Source organism: Branchiostoma floridae, chromosome 7, assembly GCF_000003815.2.
Source record: "Branchiostoma floridae strain S238N-H82 chromosome 7, Bfl_VNyyK, whole genome shotgun sequence".
NCBI classification, from domain to species: Eukaryota; Metazoa; Chordata; class Leptocardii; order Amphioxiformes; family Branchiostomatidae; genus Branchiostoma; species Branchiostoma floridae.
This window is the reverse complement of record NC_049985.1, coordinates 21,441,772-21,464,029: the sequence shown is the minus strand read 5'-3', so window position 1 is coordinate 21,464,029 and position 22,258 is coordinate 21,441,772. Positions and strand designations below refer to the sequence as shown.

At 40.7% G+C, this 22,258-nt stretch overlaps 2 protein-coding genes and 1 pseudogene across 5 annotated transcripts in view; 1 reads left to right on the top strand and 2 right to left on the bottom strand.

The window, feature by feature from the left end:
• The window catches only part of LOC118419674 (poly [ADP-ribose] polymerase tankyrase-2-like), a 43,459-nt gene that overhangs the window by 6,975 nt on the left and 14,226 nt on the right, over positions 1-22,258 (bottom strand). For 2 of the 3 annotated variants that reach the window (XM_035826187.1, XM_035826191.1), the window contains exons 1-2: positions 1,708-2,177; positions 360-539 (exon numbers count right to left, since the gene is read on the bottom strand). In XM_035826187.1, the coding sequence (XP_035682080.1) occupies positions 360-539; positions 1,708-1,792 (265 nt within the window). In that variant the 5' untranslated portion in view covers positions 1,793-2,177. Of the gene's footprint in view, positions 1-359; positions 540-1,707; positions 2,178-17,210; positions 17,299-22,258 lie in introns of those variants that run through there. The other variant, XM_035826190.1, reaches the window with a different exon arrangement.
• Positions 2,259-12,876, bottom strand: LOC118419689 (poly [ADP-ribose] polymerase tankyrase-2-like). 2 transcript variants are annotated; one of them, XM_035826215.1, is made up of 5 exons: positions 12,697-12,876; positions 10,083-10,262; positions 3,693-3,870; positions 3,287-3,385; positions 2,259-3,098 (listed from the first exon to the last, which is right to left on the bottom strand). In XM_035826215.1, exons 1-5 carry the CDS (start codon positions 12,779-12,781, stop codon positions 2,924-2,926), a joined length of 717 nt encoding a protein of 238 aa, XP_035682108.1. In that variant the 5' UTR covers positions 12,782-12,876; the 3' UTR covers positions 2,259-2,923. The 2 variants fall into 2 exon arrangements, with proteins under 2 accessions (XP_035682108.1, XP_035682107.1); XM_035826214.1 differs by lacking the exons at positions 10,083-10,262; positions 12,697-12,876 and adding exons at positions 4,443-4,622; positions 5,502-5,703.
• Positions 19,299-22,252, top strand: LOC118419660 (annotated as a pseudogene).

The window sequence follows — 22,258 nt, the reverse complement described above, 5'->3', positions numbered from 1 at the left end:
GATCTTAGCAGGCTAAGCAGTAAGACTTAGTAACAGGACGAAGTGACCATGGAGAGTAGCAAAGATACAGAGAGGTAGGGAGTCGACGTCAGGAATAAATTGGTCGGTTGTAGAGGCGACAGAAGAAGCCAGATGTAGACTAGAGCACAGAGACACCGTGGGAGTGAGACATTAGGTCGTTAGATCCGTTAGGAAAATTGGGATCCGACTGCATCCGAGGCCTGTGTGTTAGCTGATGATATCTTTGTACCATGTACAAATGTCGAGCAATAAAGTTCTTCTTCTAAAGCTGATGATATCGTGAGGAGAACAGTGCGACCAAACTTTAAGGCAACAATAGGGAAGAAGAAGCGACCTACCGTTGAACGCTGCTCCGTGGAGGGGAGCGAATGCGCTCCTGGTTGATCTCTTCACCAAAGACGCCCCCTTGCGGAGGAGCAGTCTCGCGGTGTCCACATCTCCCATGCAGGAAACATTGAACAGAAATGTCCCGGGACTTGACTCCTCGCAGCACGCATACTCGAAGTCAATGTCTGCACCTGCGTTTGATGAATGATAAAACATTCAATACAGCTGAATTACACAAGGGAAATAATTTCTTATCGTGATTTTGCAAGGTAAACATTCAAACAATACTCGGGGTGAGTAGGTCAGAAATTCTCTCAACCTGATACAAACTTGTGTGTTGCACAGAAAAAAAAGTTTGCAGCGCAAAAAGGATAGGAAATATGCATGTTGACTAGAAGAAGAAGAACAGATGTGTTGACCAGAAAATAAGGTGTGTTGACCAGAAAATAAGGTGTGTTGACAATTGTTGCTGTCGGCGCGGTACCTATAATAACATACAGGTGTCAACACTCTACTGTATGACAACCTGTGAATGAGACTCCAGGGGACATTGTCACCGTCGTCTATTGTGTTGCATGATTAGTTAGAACAAAAACTTACAAAAGTTACAAAAGCAACAGTCACAATAAACAAATTGTCTACACCTACACTGTACTTCACGCTTGTGTGCAAGTTCTTATCCGCTAAGTTACACAGAATTTTGTAGTGCGGGTGATAATTGTTAACGTTCACCTCAATTCAGTCTTATGACTGCAAGTGTGCTGTTTTGTATATGACCTCTATGTCAAATAAACCATTCATTATTATACAAGAATAATAATCCCTTGGTCCAGACTAATTTTAACAAGTCCAACCCAAGCTATATTTCTACTGAAAATCAAAACGGTACTAAAATGTGCGCAACTACAAATAACGAAAAAAAACAAACAATACACGCATCGTGCGAAAGTGTCGGTTTGTGGGCAGCGTGGTTTTAATTATTTGGTACCCACTGTGAGCATTGAGGTTGAGGTATAAATAGCAAAATCATTCTAAAATACATAAGAGTCAGCCATTTAGAGTGTGTCCATAAACAAAATTGAGCACGTTCCCAGTGATCTTCGGTAGTGGTACCGACTTAAAATACCAAAGGGTTTTCTTCTGCAGTCTCCTAAAAGTCGTATTCATACTCTATAGAACACAGAAACATATGTTTCTAGCAACTACCATTAGAAGTAACTTGATTGTGAAGTTAGTTCTTTGACGTGGAGTCTACCACTGTCTACGTAATTCAATATGAACGCTTCCGGAAATGCAGTTTGAATCGCTCGCGCCCTTCTATTTCAATCAGATAGGAAAGAAATTTCAATCTGTGCTTACCAGCTTTCAAAGCCGCTTCAACGCCTCGAAGTGATCCATTCCTGACAGCATCGAATAGGTCGATGTTTGGATCAGTTACAGCCATTTTGTTAGAGCCGCTGTTGTCGACACCTTGCCCGTGTGCTGTCTGAGTTTGAACTGAAGCACCAAGTTGTCTGGTCACCTAAGCTATCTTGTCACGTGAGCTATTGTCTAGTCACGTGATCATTGTCACATGGATAGACCAATGACAAATACGTGTAGCTAGAAACGTATTTTTTCTGAGGTTATGTTTTGAGCGCGTTTGTATGTCTGTGTGTGTGTCTGCATAACTCGAGAAGCCTGGGATGGGTAGGAGTTACGAAAACGAAGGTCAAGGTCGATAATGGGTCCCATAGCGGCTACCTAAAGTAGTTTTTGATAGCAGAAGTTTTTGATAACTCTTGTTCTACAGTGTTTTTGTCCCCCAGGATCGAAAATCGGAAGGGACACACTCAGCAGTTTGTCGCTAGGGATTATCAAGGCCGAATGTCCGGAGTATTGTACATGGTCAATACAAGATTTCCGAAAAATGCATGAAATGACTTTTATTTGGCTGCTTGTAAAACTTGTATGCTAGCCACAGTTAACAATGAGACAATGAGATATATCAGATGCTCAGCAATAAAGCGAGGACGGCTATATAGGGAAATAATGTTGAAAGACTAAGCTTACCAATAGTAGTAACTACGCAAACGGACACAAACAGACGCCCTTCCTTGTACATTTCTAAAAAGAATTTCTTGACGAGTGTTTTTTTTTCAACTTGGTGAGCAAGTGAATGATACCAGCAATACAACAAGCTTTTTCAATGTCTGCTATTTTCTCCTACTCCTCATATCGAAAAAGTACACAACAAATGTGCTGTTGCAGGACAATTTCATTATTGTGCCCAATATCCTTGAGTAAAATAACACGAGAATGTAGACAAGAGCAAGACGTGTCTGAGACTGTCTCTAACTAAGCACACACTTTAGTAGGAAGATGATACAAACACGATATCGTGCTTCAGATAGAATGGATTATACAAAGCATATCATGCTGTCATTACAGAAAAATGTAGTCTTCTCAGGGCTCGTTAGAAGGAGTCTTCTAGCTCGTCAAAGGACTTCAGCATTCTATAGTGCCAAATACAAATGGACTTAGAGACAGCTATCCTAGCAATCTAATTTGTGAGTGAGATTCCATGCGGCATTTTTCAAAGATGCCAAATGTCTCTCAGGGCTCGCTGGAAGGAGTCTTCTATCTCTTCAAAGTACACGTCATGCCCACAGCACTTTTTGTGTCCGACAGACCAGTGTTGTTTCTGACAGTCACGGCTGCAGTAGCGGGTCAGCTTGCACCGGCCACACAGCTTCAGGGTCCCGGTTTTCCTGTAGAAAATGTAACAGGTAAACAATCAATATTGAAGGACTTTCACATAGTCTTGCATGTAGTCATTTTATATGGACACATACTTTCTTTAGGTCAATTTACACATACGATAATGTTGATTTATACACACGATAGCATGGTACAAATATGGTGAAGAAACATTTTTAACATTATTAGCAAAACCTACCTTTTGCCCGGTTTGCTACATTTGGCGTTGCAGCATCTCAACAGCTTGGTCTTCCTCGCCTCTTGTATCAGCTTCCAACTCTCTTCATTTTCATCGCTCCTAGTGGAATATATAACTGATTTAGTGTTCTAGGCCAGGAAATATCAATCTGTCTGTTTTCTATTTGACACAACGTAAATTAATACTTTAGGACCTTACTTGCATGATTAATGACAAACACATGAAACACATCAGCTGTAAAGCTTTTTGTTTTTAAATCATTTAACGTGGAATTCTAGTAACGAAGAAACAAACAGTTTCACGATCCCATACATGTATCTTCACTTTGAAGGTAACAAGTTTTTAACATAACTTTTCAATGTGTAGGTTCATATCACCCCCCCCCCCCAAAAAAAACAACACCTACTTTATAGCCCGACAATGACCGCCGGTCAAATCAGGCCTTGCTCCGAGTTCTAGCAGTCTCCGAACTGTGTCCACATGGTTGTGATCACAAGCTCTCATGAGTGGTGTGTTCTGGCAGCGATCACGTACGTCCACTGTCGCACCATGCTGCACCAGCAAGTCCACTATTTCTGTCCTCCCTAAGATGGATTTGCATCACGAGAATTACATATCAACTTGACAAGCAAAATTTTCGCACCTGTAATACGTGTACTCGCATATATAACATTTTGTATTGTTTGTAGCTTTGCTTAACAATCATTTTCCTGTCAATAAAAGGAATAGCATTTATCTCAAACTTCGTACTATCAATACGCGCATCTGTAGTAATCTGATCTTAGCAGGCTTAGCAGTATAAGTGTTAGGGCGCGAAAGTAAGAATGCAATTGACCTTGGAGACATAAGATAACATAAGAGAGGTGGGGGCCAGTTGAGGTCAGGAAGAAATTGGTCGGTTGTAGAGGCGATAGAAGAAGCCAGGAGTAGGCTGGAGCACAGAGACACTGTGGGAGTGGTGGTTCAGTGCACATTAGGCCGTTAGATTCGCCAGTATCCAGCAGGAAGACGAAAGTTGGGATCCGTGGGATCCTAGGCCTCTTTGCTCAAAGCGCAACTCCCTAGGAAGGCTTTTCTCGTGATGCTGATAATATCGGGGAGAACAATTAATGCAAACAAACAGTAAGGTAATGACGACGAATAAGCATCTACCTACCGTTGATCGCTGCTGCATGAAGGGGTGCGAATGCGCTCCTGTCTGATCTCTTCACCAAAGACGCCCCCTTGCAGAGCAGCAGTCTCGCGGTGTCTACATCTCCCATGCAGGAGGCATGGAACAACAATGTCCCGGGGCTTGAGTCCTCGCATCTTGCATATTTGCAGTCAATGTCTGCACCTGCGTTTGGTGATAAATGATAAACCATTTAGTACAGCTGAATTACACAATGTGCAGTCGGGTAGGCATAACAAATAGCAAGGACTTTCGTACACGTCCTAGCTAAAAGACGCGTCTACTGATACACAAGGATTGGACACCTGCACGGCAACCTGTGAATGAGACTCCAGGGGACATTGTCATTATCGTCTATTGTTAGATAGAACAATAGACGATGTTTGTTTTAACAAACAAAAGTGACGCTACACTTTTTGAGTCAAAATTGTCTACACTCAGTTCTTCACACTTGTGTGCAGGTCCAATTTGTGGATTTACATTAGAATAATCATTTCTTGTCCCAAATCAATCTCCAACACTGATTACTAAAAAGCAAGTTACATTTCTACTGAAAATGTATACAGTACTAAAATGTGCGTAGCTGCAAAGACTCGAAGAAAAGTATACATGCACTGTGCAAACGTGTTGGTTTGTTCATATTCAGTGGACTGCGTGGTTTGATACTCACTGTGACTGAGCAATGAGGTTGAGATAAGAAATTGCAAAATGATTGAGTCCTTAGAGTCACTTAGTGAGTGTTGTCCATAAACAAAATTGCCCACGTTTCTAGGCCTAAGCGGAGGCACCGACTATATATATACCAAGGGGCTTCTATACAATCTTCTTTCAGAAAAAAAGTCGAATTCATCCTATTCTTCTTTAAATCACAGAAACGCAAGACTGCAGCAACTGTTATTGGAAGTAAATTTCCTACCACGGTTTATAATTACTTGGTTCTATAATGGGTAATCGTAATCCAATATGAACGGTTTCAGAATCCCAGTGTGGAATTCTGATTTTCTATTTCAATCAAATAGGAAAGAATTTTCAATCTGTGCTTACCAGCTTTCAAAGCCGCTTCAACGCCTCGAAGTGATCCATTACTGACAGCATCGAATAGGTAGATGTTTGCGTCAGTTGCATCCATTTTGTTAGAACCGCTGTTGTCGACACCTTGCGCGTGTGCTGTCTGAGGTTGAACTGAAGCAGCAAGTTGTCTGGTCACCTTATGAGCTGTCTTGTCACGTGAGCTATTGTCTAGTCACGTGATCATTGTCACATGGATAGACCAATGACAAATACGTGTAGCTAGAAACGCATTTTTTCTGAGAACGTAAAAGTTGTAGTATGGAGAGGTTTATGTTTTCTATTTTTACTGTGAACTTTTGCTATATTTCACACATTGGGTTATGTATTTCTTGCGCTTGGATGTACTTCCCACAATCCCTTTCTGACTTTCAATCCCAACATAATGCATCGTCTGGGTTCAGCAAACGGTACGGATTACGGCCATGTGATTTTACGACAGTTTTGTCTCAGGCAGCCACATGGAATCCCATGGCAGCCAGTTGCAGGCAGCAAGAGTTGCACGAGTTTACGGATAGAATATACACACTTTTTACTAGAATAGTTATTGTACTGTTCGCTATATCATAAATATACCAAGAATCTCACATGGGTAGGATGGGCATAGAATGAAGCAATAATAACATGTTTTCTATTTGTACATTTCATGTAAAAGTCATGGTACCTTTTACGTATGGGTGTGTACTTCTTGTTCTATCTTTTATGGACGTACCTTTGAAGCAGAGGTTAGAGCCCGTTGTGCTTTCGACGTATTTGTATGCGCTTCCCCTGGCTTTCTATCTTACATTATTAACCGTCAAATATCCCTCTAATGTAGAATAACGGGACACCGCTACTGCAACTTTTTATACTGTCATACAGTAAGGTCCATGCCTCTCTAGCTTTCGCGTAAGATTTTTGTCGCCCTTACTGTTATTTTCAAGAGACGTCAAAAAACGACAAATACAAATATAGAGATATAACATGACAGAGAAGTATCCTCGGATAGTTAACTCTTCTGGATTATTTCTATATTTGGTATTTTTACATTTTTCAATATTTCTATATAGCTTGCTAAAGGCTAGGGGAGATAGGACTATAGTCAGAAGAAAGGGTCGGAGCTAGTCAGAAGATGCATATGGCCACTCTCCAACCAGAGGTTCGGCTTGGATTGTTTTTCTTCCTCGAGTTTTAGGCTTTTTATCGACATTCTACTTTGTGCTGCTTTCTTTGACAGCTGGAACCGAACCTCTGCCTGGAGAGTAACGATCTCCTCATCCAACCGCTGGACGAATACACAATGCCGATTTTTACAAGGGGGTCATTTTTCTCTGTATTTGCTCTAACAGGAGATGGCTATTACTCTGATCAAATGGAATAAATCCATAAATTTTGATATACGCCGTGCCGGGGTCCCTCGTCAATACCAGGATTCCCACAACAGGAGTTTATACCGAAAAGTGTACGAAATGACTTTGTCTGCTTGTAAATATATGAAAGTGTCGAGAAAATGTCAGAGATGGGCGAAAATTGTTTTTTTTTTCATGAGCAATAAAATGTACGCAACTACAATAGTTAATTGGTATAAAGTCCAATTTAATATGTATAAGTGATATATCCTTGGAATAAAGGTGATATTTGACTTATACAAATGTATAGCCAATTGGCTGTGACAGTGCAATTGAAGGACTAATGACTTTGCATATTATATTACGACAATGTATAGTATTATTGCGTGTTTGTCTTGTAGGGTAGACATTGAAACATGTCAAAGATTGACTAAAGAGAGCACTTCTATGTCATGTGCAATGTTGATGTAGAAGTACGTAACTGACCAATAACAATGAACTTGTAGGCACGTTGGTCATGTAGCAACGTTTATGAAGGATTGTGTGCAAACTTTGCCAATTTGTAGATTTGTTTTTCCTTACATTTTGTTTAGTAGTAGTAGTAGTAGTTTCAACATTGTATAGAAAGATATTTGATTATCATCTATGTGTGTTCTTGATTGACTTTTGTTATAATTCTTTTGGTAAGAACGGTATATTTTGTATTACTTTTATTTTATTTGCTTATTGGCTTCTCATCTTAGATTTCCTAGATTCCATCCTTAGAAATAACAAATTAGCTACAGATTTTCTTTTGCATCAAACGTTGTTTATGTCATGTCTATGCTTTTTCATAACATGTCAACATTTACAATAAAATAAATGCTAAAATATTAGAGTTCTTTGTTACACATGTTAGGCTTGTAGTTAAGGTATAACAGTAGAGCTGGTGGAAATAGTAGTTGTGTGAAGGAAGACTTCTTTTCTTACTACTGACGTTTACCACCGCGTATTCTTAAGATCGTTGTAGTAATTTACATATGCTTAAATATATCTGTTATAGTTTTCCCAGTTCATGTAGGTAGATGTGTCATTACCTTTTATCGTTAGTTGCGACAAGGAGGCTGCAAGTGTTATATATTTCCTGTCCATGTAGCAGATACTCGTTTGGTTTAACTGCATGCCAGAGAACTTTTGAAATCATGTGAGAGCAAAGGGTTGATATAAATGTATCATTTTGATAACAATACATATCAACCCTATGACTGGAGCTCATCTTAATATTTTGTAGGGATATTAGAGGCTGTTTGTGAGGTCACATAGTTAGAAGCGTTATTGTTGCTTTTATTGTTATGTTACATTTAATTATTTACAGTAATTTGTTTTCTTAAATAAAGTCGTTTGTTTGGTAAACATTTGTTTAGAGATATCATTTGAAAAAGCCCATTCATTTAAGCATGGTACTGTAATTTATTAGTATAATCACAAGACATTAAAAACTGGACATTGTCAGCCACGAAGAAATTAAAGATACGCCATCTACCGAGTGGGCGAGCAATAGAGCTGTATGGCCGAGCTCGCGACAATTTTTGAGTAAGCAGGAGATAACCTTTGACCCAGGTCAATACAGTACTACCGGGTTAGCTGTCCGCGACTTCCTGTTTGCTGGTAGTGACGATAGCGTCTGTCAGTTTGGAAAGTTTCCGGCTTTCAAAGCGAAATATACCACAACATTCGCGGTTTTAGGAAGCCGAGCGGTGTAGTCGTGAAGGACTAGGTTTCAGGTTTGTTCAGGTAAGACGATATGTTGCATATTTTGATTTTGAAAGCTCTATGATTTGATAGAGAAGTGAATCGTCTCGTGATAAATTTTGACGCTACAACACCGTCAGTTTGTGGGTGGTCCAACAACATGTTTGTGTCGTCTTTGGTTGTTGATATAAGTAGAGGAGATGTAAATGGGTTTGAGGAGGTAAAAGGTGTTTTATATACGTTTTTATATTCGTTTTATTGAAACTTTGCTCTTTTTCTCGCCAAAGAAGAGGATAACGTAGAAAGGCATTGGGTAGCGTAAACAACGGGGGTCTGAAGGGGGGTTACTGAGCTGTTATTGTCGTGTTTGTTTTAATCGTACGACTTTTGAGTATGCAAAGGCGTTTGAGAATGTTCCAATTGTAGATGTAAGATTGTATAGTTGACTGATGTAAACAATACATACTGGTATGAAGGGCGCAAATGATATAGGTCAGGTGTACGCCGAACCCCTCTGTCCGCCTCTATGTCGGAGACTAGTGCTCGCCGGTCTAACATCTGGTGTTCATTATGGCGTGTTGGGATTTTTCGGGGAGGTTCAGTATTTCATACTTGAATGCAGGGCTGATAAAACAGTTAGACCTCTCCATAGGAAAGCATGTTAAAATAGATTAAAAAGCAAGGACGTTTTATGAGGCAATGCTTCAGAAAAGTACTAACCCAAACAGGGTGTTGGTCGGCACAGACTCATAGTCTATACCAGACTACCGCCTGGCGGAATAAGGGGAATAAGCCTAGGGGTGTTAGCTGACCTTAGGTCGCAAACTATACTCCTCTTGCGTATTTTCCGTCAAGATTATTTGGCCAATTGTTACTATTTTTCCAGCGCTCCATGGAAAACAAAACTCACCTTTCACTACAGTTTTTCTCTAGATAACAACTAAAAATCTTCCGTATGCCAATTTAACTGCTAAACGTTTGACCAAATAGGAAATTCATTCTAAGTAAATGTAACACAAAAAGTATCCAGGTTGGGCCAATAATTTCAAGGATTTTAGGTGTCACTATAATCCTATTCCCATTTTGTACCTTCTATTGCGCAACCCAATTGTGACGTCAGCCCTGCAGAGAACTACATGTTGGAAAGTTCCATTGTAATCTGTTTAGGGGGTGGGCTTCATGTCCGGCTATATTAAAAATTTGACACTACAGACTCAAAGAAGCATATGCATAATTCATCACAGAAAATTGCCATCATCAAGGAGTAGCACCAACGTACAAGTCATCATAACCATAAACCTTGTGAGACATTAGGCCGTTAGATCCGTTAGGAAAATTGGGATCCGACTGCATCCGAGGCCTGTGTGTTAGCTGATGATATCTTTGTACCATGTACAAATGTCGAGCAATAATGTTCATCTTCTAAAGCTGATGATATCGTGAGGAGAACAGTGCGATCAAACTTTAAGGCAACAACAGGGAAGAAGAAGCGACCTACCGTTGAACGCTGCTCCGTGGAGGGGAGCGAATGCGCTCCTGGTTGATCTCTTCACCAAAGACGCCCCCTTGCGGAGCAGCAGTCTCGCGGTGTCTACATCTCCCATGCAGGAAGCATTGAACAGAAATGTCCCGGGACTTGAGTCCTCGCAGCACGCATACTCGAAGTCAATGTCTGCACCTGCGTTTGATGAATGATAAAACATTCAATACAGCTGAATCACACAAGTGAAATAATTTGTTATTGTGATTTTGCAAGGTAAACATTCAAACAATACTCGGGAGTGAGTAGGTCAGAAATTCTCTCAACCTGATACAAACTTGTGTGTTGCACAGAAAAAGTGTGAAGCGCAAAAAGGATAAGAAATATGCATGTTGACTAGAAGAAGAAGAACAGATGTGTTGACCAGAAAATAAGGTGTGTTGACCAGACAATAGGTGAGTTGATCGTTGTTGCTGTCGGCGCGGTACCTATAATAACATACAGGTGTCAACACTCTACTGTATGACAACCTGTGAATGAGACTCCAGGGGACATTGTCACCATCGTCTATTGTGATGCATGATTAGTTAGAACAAAAACTTACAAAAGTTACAAAAGCAACAGTCACAATAGACAAATTGTCTACACCTACACTGTACTTCACCCTTGTGTGCAAGTTCTTATCTGCTAATAAGTTACGCAGAATTTTTGTAGTACGGATAATAATTGTAAACTTTCACCTCAATTCAGTCTTATGACTGCAAGTGTGCTGTTTTGTATATGACCTCTATGTCAAATAAACCATTCATTATTATACAAGAATAATAATCCCTTGGTCCAAATTAGTCTTTACAAGTCCAACACAATCTGTATTTCTACTGACAATTTACAACAGTACTAAACATGTGCGTAGCTACAAATACACTAGAAAAAAACTATACACGCATCGTGCCAAAATGTTGGTTTGTGGGCAGCGTGGTTTTAATTTGGTACTGTGCGTATTGAGGTTGAGGTAAGAAATAGAAAAATTAGAGTCAGTCATTTAGAGTGTGTCCATAAACAAAATTGCGCAAGTTCATTGTGATCTTCGTTGGTGGTACCGACTAAAAGGGTTTCCTTTTGCAGTCCTTTTAGGAAAAAAATCGTATTCATACTCTTCAGAACACAGAAACACATATTTTCGGCAACTGCAATAAGTGATTTCCTACCATAGTTAACTTGATTGTGAAGTTTTTTCTTTGACGGGGAGTCTACGTACCACTGTCTAAGTCTACCACTTCAATATGAACGCTTCCGGAAATTTAGCTTGAATCGCTCTTCTACACTCAGCACAAAAAGTTTGGAATATCAACTTCGGTTGATCATATTTATGTTGTTTCTGCATCAATTTCAATATATTATACATCTATAGAAAGCTTGTCTGATTTTCTTTCCAATGGTATCAAACTCATTATCAGTGTTAACTCATGGAACATACACTAGGCCTGCTAACGTGAGTGGGTCACGAAAAAAAAGTGCCCAAATTCCCCCGTTTCTGTTCAAAACTGTATCGTCCGGTTCAACCGTTGTTATGGCCGCGGGTAACAGTGATTCAATCAATCCTTTTATCACCTAACGTTTGGTATACAGAACATCCAAGTTTCTTTTAGCATATCTGAGTAGAGTATTTTATGAGGGTAAATTCATGGAACGAGGACTAAGCCCGCTTACGTACAGGGGGTCCTAAAGATAAAGTGCCAAAATTACCCTACTAAAGTCAATCACACCATTCTGCTCATTTTCTTCCGTCAGTATTGACTTGTGAATGAAGGCAAGTTGAATAAACAGGACATGTAAATCAAAGCTACTATTACTCTTTATTCAAGCAAAAAATCTGAACCATGGCCATGGCAAGAGGTGATCAATCGAGTGCTAGCCATAAGCCGTAGGAAGGCTATTCCACCCTAAGACTGTGCTCCAGCATCCAATGGTCCTTGCTCTGTGTGGACTGGTGTTGTAATCTTGCAGAATGGCATTTGGTCCAATATTGAAGAGGTAGAATGTTGCTACTGGATGGAGGATGGTGTCCCTATATGTCACCACATTAATTTCCCTGGAATGATGACGAGTCTTGTTTACCCTATGGTGCTTATACCGACCCAAACCATGACGCTGCCTACAACACCAAATGCCGAAAGTACTCTTGCCTTGTCAGCGTGCGGTTCTCCTTGCCGCATCCACGCTTTGATTCTGCCATCTGCCTATCGAAAGGGCAGATGAACTCTACTCAAGTGTACTCAAGCCTTGTACGTTCCGTATACAAAATGTGAGGTGAAAAAAGGATTGATTGAACCAGTGACACACGCGCCAATATCAACAGGACGATGCAGTGTTGAACAGAAGTAGGGGAATTTGGGCACTTTTTTTTCGTGACCCACTCACGTAAGCAGGCCTTGTGCTCGTTTCATGTGTTTATAATCATAATAAGTTTGATACCATAGGAAAGAAAATCACACAAGCTGTCTATTGATATATAATACATTGAAATTGATGCATAAATAACGGAAATATGATATACTAAAGTTGATATTCCAAACTTTTTGTGCCGAGTGTATTTCAATCAGAAAGGAAAGAAATTTTAATCTGTGCTTACCAGCTTTCAAAGCCGCGTCAACGCCTCGAAGTGATCCATCCCTGACAGCATCGAATAGGTCGATGTTTGGATCAGTTACCGCCATTTTGATAGAGCCGCTGTTGTCGACACCTTGCGCGTGTGCTGTCTCAGTTTGAACTGAAGCAGCAAGTTGTCTGGTCACCTTATGAGCTATCTTGTCACGTGAGCTATTGTCTAGTCACGTGATCTATTGTCACATGGATAGACCAATGAAAAATACGTGTAGCTTGAAACGTATTTTTTTGAAGTAATAATAACATGTTTTCTATTTGTACATTTCATGTTAAAATAACTAGAAAATAGCGCCCCCCAAAGTTACTCATTGATACGATGTGCTTATTAAGTAACTGTTTTTGGCGTATCTTATTACCTGCATGTCTAACCTTCATAACTAGATTCTTTCTCTATTTTTTGAATTTCAGGTCTTGTCTTTAGTTATCAATGCTATGGTACCTTATACGTATACATGGATGTGTGCTTCTTGTTCTATCTTTTATGGACGTACCTTTGAAGCAGAGCTTAGAGCCCGTTGTGCTTTCGACGTATTTTTATGCGTTTCACCTGGCTTTCTATTTTACGTAATTACATTATTAACCGTCATATATCCCTCCAATGTAGAACAACAGGACACTGCTACTGTAGCTTTTTATACTGTCATACAGTAAGGTCCTTGCTTCTCTAGCTTTCGCGTAGGATTTTTGTCGCACAACAGACGTCAAAGGACGATAAATACAAATATAGAGATATAACTTGCCAGAGAAGTATGCTCGGACACTTAACTCTTTTGGCATAACTCTATATTTGGCATTTCTACATTTTTCAGTGACCTGTTTAACCTGCTAAAGGCTAGAGGAGATAGGGGGCTAGTCAGAAGAAAGGGTCGGAGCATGGAGATTCATATGGCTACTCTCCAACCAGAGGTTCGTCTTGGATTGTTTTTCTCCCACGAGTCTTAGGCTTTTTATCGACTCTCTATCGAACCTCTGCTTGGAGAGTAACGATATCCCTATCCAACCGCTGGACGAATACACAATGTCGACTATTACAATGTGGTGTGCTTTTCTCAGGAGATGGTTATTACTTTGATCTAATGGATTAAATCCGTAAATTTTGATATACGCCGTGGCAGGGCCCCTCGTCAATACCAGGATTGACGAGGGGCTTTTAGTAGTTTTACCGAGGAGTTTATACCGAAAAAATGTACGAAATTACTTTCTCGTACAGACTCTCCCTTCTTGTAAATATATGGCAGTGTCGAGAAAATGTCAGAGATGGGCAAAATTATTTTTTCATGGGCAATAAAATGTACGTCACTACGATAGTCACACAACTCAATGGTATAAAGTCAAATTTAATATGTATAAGTGATATCCTTGGAATAAAGGTGATGTTTGATTTATAGGTACAAATGTATAGCCTATTGGCTATAAGACCTGTGACAGTACAATTAAAGGACTAATGACTATATATATTATATTACAACAATGTATAGTATTATTGCGTGTTTGCCATGTAGGTTGGACATTGAAACATGTCAAAGATTGACTAAAGAGAACACTTTTATTTCATGTACAATGTTGATGTAGAAGTACGTAACTGACAAATAACTCTGAACTTGTAGGTAAACATCAGTAAACCTTCCTTGCTGTGTCTTTGTCAAAATATTGTACAATTTCTTGACGAGTGTCTCTAATTTCTTAAATGACGAACAAGTAAATAATAACAGTGATACAACAAGCCTTTTCAGTGTGTTTAATTTTCTTACATTCAAATGTGATTCGTACCTTTGTCTGAAAACACAAAGATGTCCGTTGCTACAATAAACAAGCATGCACATGTGTAATAAAGTGTGCATTCAGTTTTTTTATAGTTTCCGTCGTAAAATCCAACTAACTAATCATATACTCGTTCAACGTTTTTACTTTCTTCTACAAGAGAAATCAAACAAGGTCATATAAAACAATGCAAATGTAAGGGCCTTGGGGCGTCATTTCTACAAGAACATCAGAATCATATCCTTAGTGAAAGACGGCCATTGTTTTGTCCCTCGTCAGAGTACACGTCTGTACTAAATGGCATCGTGTAATCAACTATGCTTCATATGGCCTTTATCAGCCATCCGTTGTTGGAGGGGGTCAGCTTCATTGTGATTACAAGTACACGTCATGCCCACAGCACTTCTTGTGTCCGACAGACCAGTGTTGTTTCTGACAGTCACGGCTGCAGTAGCGGGTCAGCTTGCACCGGCCACACAGCTTCAGGGTTGACCTGTAGAAGGTGAGAAAGGTACAAAAGCTATTCAGTGACTGTGTACAGTACTAGTTCAGAAAAGTTTGTCAATTTAGTTTTGTCAACTTGTATACATTTAGAAGGAAGCATTCATGTATTCACGATCACTCTTTGAGCTGAAAATAACATACGATAGGATCGGAAAATATTTTAACGGAAAACATCATCAGCAAAACTTACCTGTGGTCTGGTTTGCCACACTTTGGGTTGCAGCATCTCAACAGCTTGGTCTTCCTCGCCTCTTCTATCAGCTTCCAACTCTCTTCATTTTCACCTTTTCCGATTTCTGTCCCCTCCTTGTAGTACCTAGCGGAAGATTTTGACAATAAGGCATGATTTCATGACATTTGGATTCTTGTATTTGAAAACATGCATCACACACGCACAAACACACACACACACAACCGGACACGCGCACACACACACACACACAAACAAACACAAACGCACTCACACGTACACAAACAAACAGAAGCACACAGACACAACACAATCCGACTTTACTTGAAGGTTTGTCTTCATAAGAAATCTCAAACGATCGTTCGTTCTAAATGTATATTCTCAAAGAATGCAACACTTACCCCATGCCTTGACACTGACCGCCGGTTAGATCAGGTCTTGCTCCGAGCTCAATCAGTCTCCGAACTGTGTCGACATGGTTGTAGTTACAGGCTCTCATGAGTGGTGTGTTATGACAGCGGTCACGTATGTCTACTGTTGCACCATGCTGCACCAGCAAGTCCACTATTTCTGTCCTTCCTAGGTAACAGGAACGAAAAATATGATTGACTTCAAGCAAACGTTCATTTGAACTTCTGAAAACTAGAGGCGAGTAGAAACAGTCTCCTGTCCCCCGGGAATCGAACCCGGGCCCGCCAGCTTACTAACCCAAAACCACCACTGCGCCACCACCGGACCCTAGCGGTGAGTAAGTAATACTATGCAACGTAAACACGAACAGACACTACACGGCGCAAACATCTAACATTTGTTTTGAATCTACACACCTTCGGTTGCTGCTCCATGGAGGGGAGCAAATGAACTCCTGCTTCTCTTCGACACAGACGCCCCCTTGCGGAGCAGCAGCTTCACGATGTCTACATGCCCATTGTAGGAAGCAATGTACAAAGCTGTCCCGGGCTTGTGGTCTCGCTGTGCGCCATATCGAAGTCAATGTCTGCGCCTGTATTTGGAGATTAGAGAACTGTTTAGAGAACTGAATTGTACAAGCGGGATTTCATGATAGTTTATGTGATTTTGCAAGAAAGTCACATTTCAAAGTGTGTGCTAGATGTTTTCCCATGCCGAAGTATTACCCCACACGATCTACATGGGGGTTCTGAGTATCCTGAATTAATTTCGTTCTGGTGTCATGAATAATTGACAATTAGTTGAAAATATTGTATACTAGAATGTAGTAGGATCCACTGCAATTGACACTTGTTTTAACCTGTGAATGAGACTCCAGGGGACATTGTCACCATAGTTTATTGTGTTGCATGATTAGTTAGAACAAAAGATAAGGTGACTCGTAACAGTCGTGCTGGACTTTTTATTTTAGCCGAAATTGTCTGCGTGACATGGCAAAGATCAAAAGGTGTGACTATTACACTTTTGTGTAAATCTTTATTTGATAATTTACACTGGAATAATCATATCCTCTTTGCAAAATCCAGCACTAAAAAAACACTCATATTTAAGGCAATTTTGCTGTAAACCGATTCATGTAAACAGTACACTAAATGTACATGACTGCAGATACTAGGAGAAATCTATAAACGCATTGTGAAAAAGCGTCGGTTTATCAACTTTTAGCGGCGGCGTGGTTGGGTAGTTTGAGCAAGAAGCTCGAGTTTGTGGTTAGAAAGACTCCGTGTCTAATTATTCGGCAAAGATTTTGTCCATAAACTACACCGTTCCCGTGGAGCGTGGAGACTTCAGTGGAAGCACCTAGTATACTATATTAAAGTACACCAATGAGATTTTACTCAATCTCCTTGAAGATTAGCCCTTCGCGATTTTCAACATATGGGTCGGATTCTTTTGCAGAAAATGTCATGTCCAGCTGTGTAAGATATTGGCCCATATATTGAAAATCACGAATCAGTGAGCAAAAAAAAGTCGTCTTCAACTACTGTAGATCACAAACACACTACTCCGGCTACTTTTTCAGGGCTCAGGGAAGAATTTAGATATGTGCTTACCAGCTTTCAAAGCCTCTTTAACGCCTCGAAGTGATCCGTTCATGGCAGCATACAATAGGTCCAGATTTGGCTCAATTATTACCGCCATTTTGGTAGACCAATGAGACCAATGACAAATACGTGTAGCTAGAAACGTATTTTTTTCTGAGAACTTTAAAGTAGGAGTATTAAGATGTCAATGTTTTCCATGTTCACTGTGAAGTTTTGTTATATTTCACACATTGGGTTATGTATTTTTTTGCGCTTGGATGTACTTTCCACAATCCCTTTCTGACTTTCAATCCCAAAATGCATCACCTGGGTTCAGCAAACGGTACGCATTACGGCCATGTGATTTTACGACAGTTTTCAGTTTTGTCTCAGGCAGTGAGTTGCACGAATTTACGCGGATAGAGTTTACACACTTTTTACTTGAATAGTTATTATACTGTTCACTATATCATAAAGACCCAAGAATTTCACATGGGTAGGATAGGCATAGAATGAAGTAATGATAACATGTTTTCTTTTTGTACATTTCATGTAAAAATAACTAGAAAATAGCGCCCCCCAAAATTACTCATTGATACGATGTGCTTATTAAGTAACTGTTTTTGGCGTATCTTATTACCTGGATGTTTAACCTTCATAACTAGATTCTTTCTCTCTTTTTTGAATTTCAGGTCTTGTCTTTAGTTATCAATGCTATGATACCTTATACGTATACATGGATGTGTACTTCTTGTTCTATCTTTTATGGACTTACCTTTGAAGCAGAGATTAGAGCCTGACGTGCTTTCGACGTATTTTGTGCGTTTCACCTGGCTTTCTATTTTACATTATTAACCGCCATATATCCCTTCAATGTAGAATAACGGGACAATACTACTGCAGCTTTTTATACTGTCATACAGTAAGGTCCATGCCTCTCTAGCTTTCGCGTAAGATTTTTGTCGCACTTTCTGTTATTTTCAAGAGACGTCAAGAGACGATAAATCCAAATATAGAGATATGACATGACAAAGAAGTATCCTCGGACATTTAACTCTTCTGGCATATAATCTCTCTATATTTGGTATTTCTACATTTTTCAGTGACCTGTTGAGCCTGCTAAAGGCTAGGGGAGATAGGGCTATAGTCAGAAGAAAGGGCCGGAGCTAGTCAGAAGATGGCTACTCTCCAACAAGAGGTTCGGCTTCGGCTGTTTTTCTTCTATGTGTTATAGGCGTTTTATCGACTTTCTACTTTGTGATGTTTTCTTTAACAGCCGGAACCGAACCTCTGCTTGGAGAGTAACGATCTCCCTATCCAACCGCTGGACGAATACACAATGTAGACTATTACAATGTGGTGATGCGGTCGTTATGGGTCCCAATTTGGGCCGGTCGCGGTCGCGTTGGCCAGGTGGTCATTGAGAAAAGGTCGCTTAATGCTTACGTCGATGGGAAAATAAATCGGGACCGAGAAAAAGTGGTCGAAATGGCCAGGTGGTCGCTGAGAAGAGGTGGTCGCTCGGGCAGGTTTGACTGTATCTGTTATAGTTTTCCCAGTTCATGTAGGTAGATGTGTCATTACCTTTTATCGTTAGTTGCGACAAGGAGGCTGCAAGTGTTATATATTTCCTGTCCATGTAGCAAATACTCGTTTGGTTTAACATCATGCCAGAGAACTTTTGAAATCATGTGAGAGCAAAGGGTTGATATAAATGTATCATTTTGATAACAATAATATCAACCCTATGACTGGAGCTCATCTTAATATTTTGTAGGGATATTACAGGCTGTTTTTGAGGTCACATAGTTAGAAGCGTTATTGTTGCTTTTATTGTTATGTTACATTTAATTATTTACAGTAATTTGTTTTCTTAAATAAAGTCGTTTGTTTGGTAAACATTTGTTTAGAGATATCATTTGAAAAAGCCCATTCATTTAAGCATGGTACTGTAATTTATTAGTATAATCACAAGACATTAAAAACTGGACATTGTCAGCCACGAAGAAATTAAAGATACGCCATCTACCGAGTGGGCGAGCAATAGAGCTGTATGGCCGAGCTCGCGACAATTTTTGAGTAAGCAGGTGATAACCTTTGACCCAGGTCAATACAGTACTACCGGGTTAGCTGTCCGCGACTTCCTGTTTGCTGGTAGTGACGATAGCGTCTGTCAGTTTGGAAAGTTTCCGGCTTTCAAAGCGAAATATACCACAAAATTCGCGGTTTTAGGAAGCCGAGCGGTGTAGTCGTGAAGGACTAGGTTTCAGGTTTGTTCAGGTAAGACGATATGTTGCATATTTTGATTTTGAAAGCTCTATGATTTGATAGAGAAGTGAATCGTCTCGTGATAAATTTTGACGCTACAACACCGTCAGTTTGTGGGTGGTCCAACAACATGTTTGTGTCGTCTTTGGTTGTTGATATAAGTAGAGGAGATGTAAATGGGTTTGAGGAGGTAAAAGGTGTTTTATATACGTTTTTATATTCGTTTTATTGAAACTTTGCTCTTTTTCTCGCCAAAGAAGAGGATAACGTAGAAAGGCATTGGGTAGCGTAAACAACGGGGGTCTGAAGGGGGATTACTGAGCTGTTATTGTCGTGTTTGTTTTTATCGTACGACTTTTGCGTATGCAAAGGCGTTTGGGAGTATTCCAATTGTAGATGTAAGATTGTATAGTTGACTGATGTAAACAATACATACTGGTATGAAGGGCGCAAATGATATAGGTCAGGTGTACGCCGAACCCCTCTGTCCGCCTCTATGTCGGAGACTAGTGCTCGCCGGTCTAACATCTGGTGTTCATTATGGCGTGTTGGGATTTTTCGGGGTGGTTCAGTATTTGATAATTGAATGCAGGGCTGATAAAACAGTTAGACCTCTCCATAGGAAAGCACGTTAAAATAGATTAAAAAGCAAGGACGTTTTATGAGGCAATGCTTCAGAAAAGTACTAACCCAAACAGGGTGTTGGTCGGTACAGACTCCTAGTCTATACCAGACTCCCGCCTGGCGGAATAAGGGGAATAAGCCTAGGGGTGTTGGCTGACCTTAGGTCGCAAACTGTACTCGTCTTGCGTATTTTCTGTCAAGATTATTTGGCCAATTGTTACTATTTTTCCAGCGCTCCATGGAAAACAAAACTCACCTTTCAAAAAAAGTTTCACTACAGTTTTTCTCCAGATAACAACTGAAAATCTTCCGTACGCCAATTTAACTGCTAAACGTTTGACCAGATAGGAAATTCATTCTAAGTAAATCTAACACAAAAAGTATCCAGGTTGGGCCAATAATTTCAAGGATTTTAGGTGTCACTATAATCCTATTCCCATTTTGTACCTTCTATTGCGCAACCCAATTGTGACGTCAGCCCTGCAGAGAACTACTAATGTTGGAAAGTTCCATTGTAATCTGTTTAGGGGGTCGGCTTCATGTCCGGCTATATTAAAAATTTGAAACTACAGACTCAAAGAAGCATTATGCATAATTCATCACAGGAAATTGCCATCATCAAGGAGTAGCACCAACGTACAAGTCATCATAACCATAAACCGAACTTCTTTCACATTAATTATTCTACATCTTGTCTCCACAGAAGTTGCAAAAGATTAAGGAGGATGGCATCAACAAGCAACGTGCAGACTTTGGATGATGTTGGGAGAAGGGCAGAGAAGGGTTTTTATGGGCATTCTAGAAAAGAGGGTAAACCCTACAGGTGTGAGGAGTGCAGCAGGTAGTTCAGTCAGCTGGGTCATTTGAAGACTCACATTCGGACTCACACAGGGGAGAAACCCTACAAGTGTAAGGAGTGCGGCAAGCAGTTCAGTGCGCAAGGGAATCTGAAGAAACATATGCGGACCCATACAGGTGAGAAACCCTACAGGTGTGAGAGGTGCAGCAGGCAGTTCAGTGAGCTGGGTCATTTAAAGACTCACATGCGGACTCATACAGGGGAGAAACCCTACAAGTGTGAGGAGTGCAGCAAGCAGTTCAGTAGGCAAGATGAACTGAAAATTCACATGCGAACTCACACAGGTGAGAAACCCTACAAATGTGAGGAGTGCAGCAAGCAGTTCAGTAGGCAATATGAACTGAAAATTCACATGCGAACTCACACAGGTGAGAAACCCTACAGGTGTGAGGAGTGCAGCAAACAGTTCAGTCAACTGGGTAATCTGAAAACTCACATGCGGACTCACACAGGCGAGAAACAATACAACTGTACGGAGTGCACCGCGCAGTTTAGTCGGCAAGATGAACTAAAAAGTCACATGCGGACTCACACAGGTGAGAAACCCTACAGGTGTGAGGAGTGCAGCAGGCAGTTCAGTCGGCTGTGCAGTCTACAGAGACACCTACGGACTCACACAGGCGAAAAACCCTACAAGTGTGAGGAGTGCAGCAGGCTGTTCAGTAGCCAAGGTGACCTGAAAACTCACATGCGGACCCACACAGGTGAGAAACCCTACAAGTGTGAGGAGTGTAGCAAGCAGTTCAGTCAACTGGGTAATCTGAAAACTCACATGCAGACTCACACAGGTGAGAAACCCTACAAGTGTGAGGAGTGCAGCAGGCAGTTCAGTGATCTGTGTGTTCTGAAGAACCACATGCGGATCCACACCGGGGAGAAACCTTTCACGTGTGAGGATTGTGGCAGGCATTTCCGTAACTTGAGTAATCTTAAGACCCACATGCGGACACACACAGGGGAGAAACCCTATAAGTGTGAGGAGTGCAGCAAGCAGTTCAGTCAGCTGGGTAATTTAAAGACCCACATGCAGACGCACACAGGGGAGAAACCCTATAGGTGTGAGGAGTGCAGCAAGCAGTTCAGTCAGCTGGGTAATTAAAGACCCCATGCGGACCCACAGGGGAGAAACCCTATAAATGTGAGGAGTGCAGCAAGCAGTTCAGTCAGCTGTGGAATTTAAAGACCCCCATGCCGACCTCCCCCAGGGGAGAAACCCTATAAGAGCGAGGACTGCAGCAAGCAGTTCAGTCAGCTGTGTAATTTAAAGAGACATATGCTGACACACGGATGAGAAACCCTACAAATGTGAGGGATGCAGCAGGCAGTT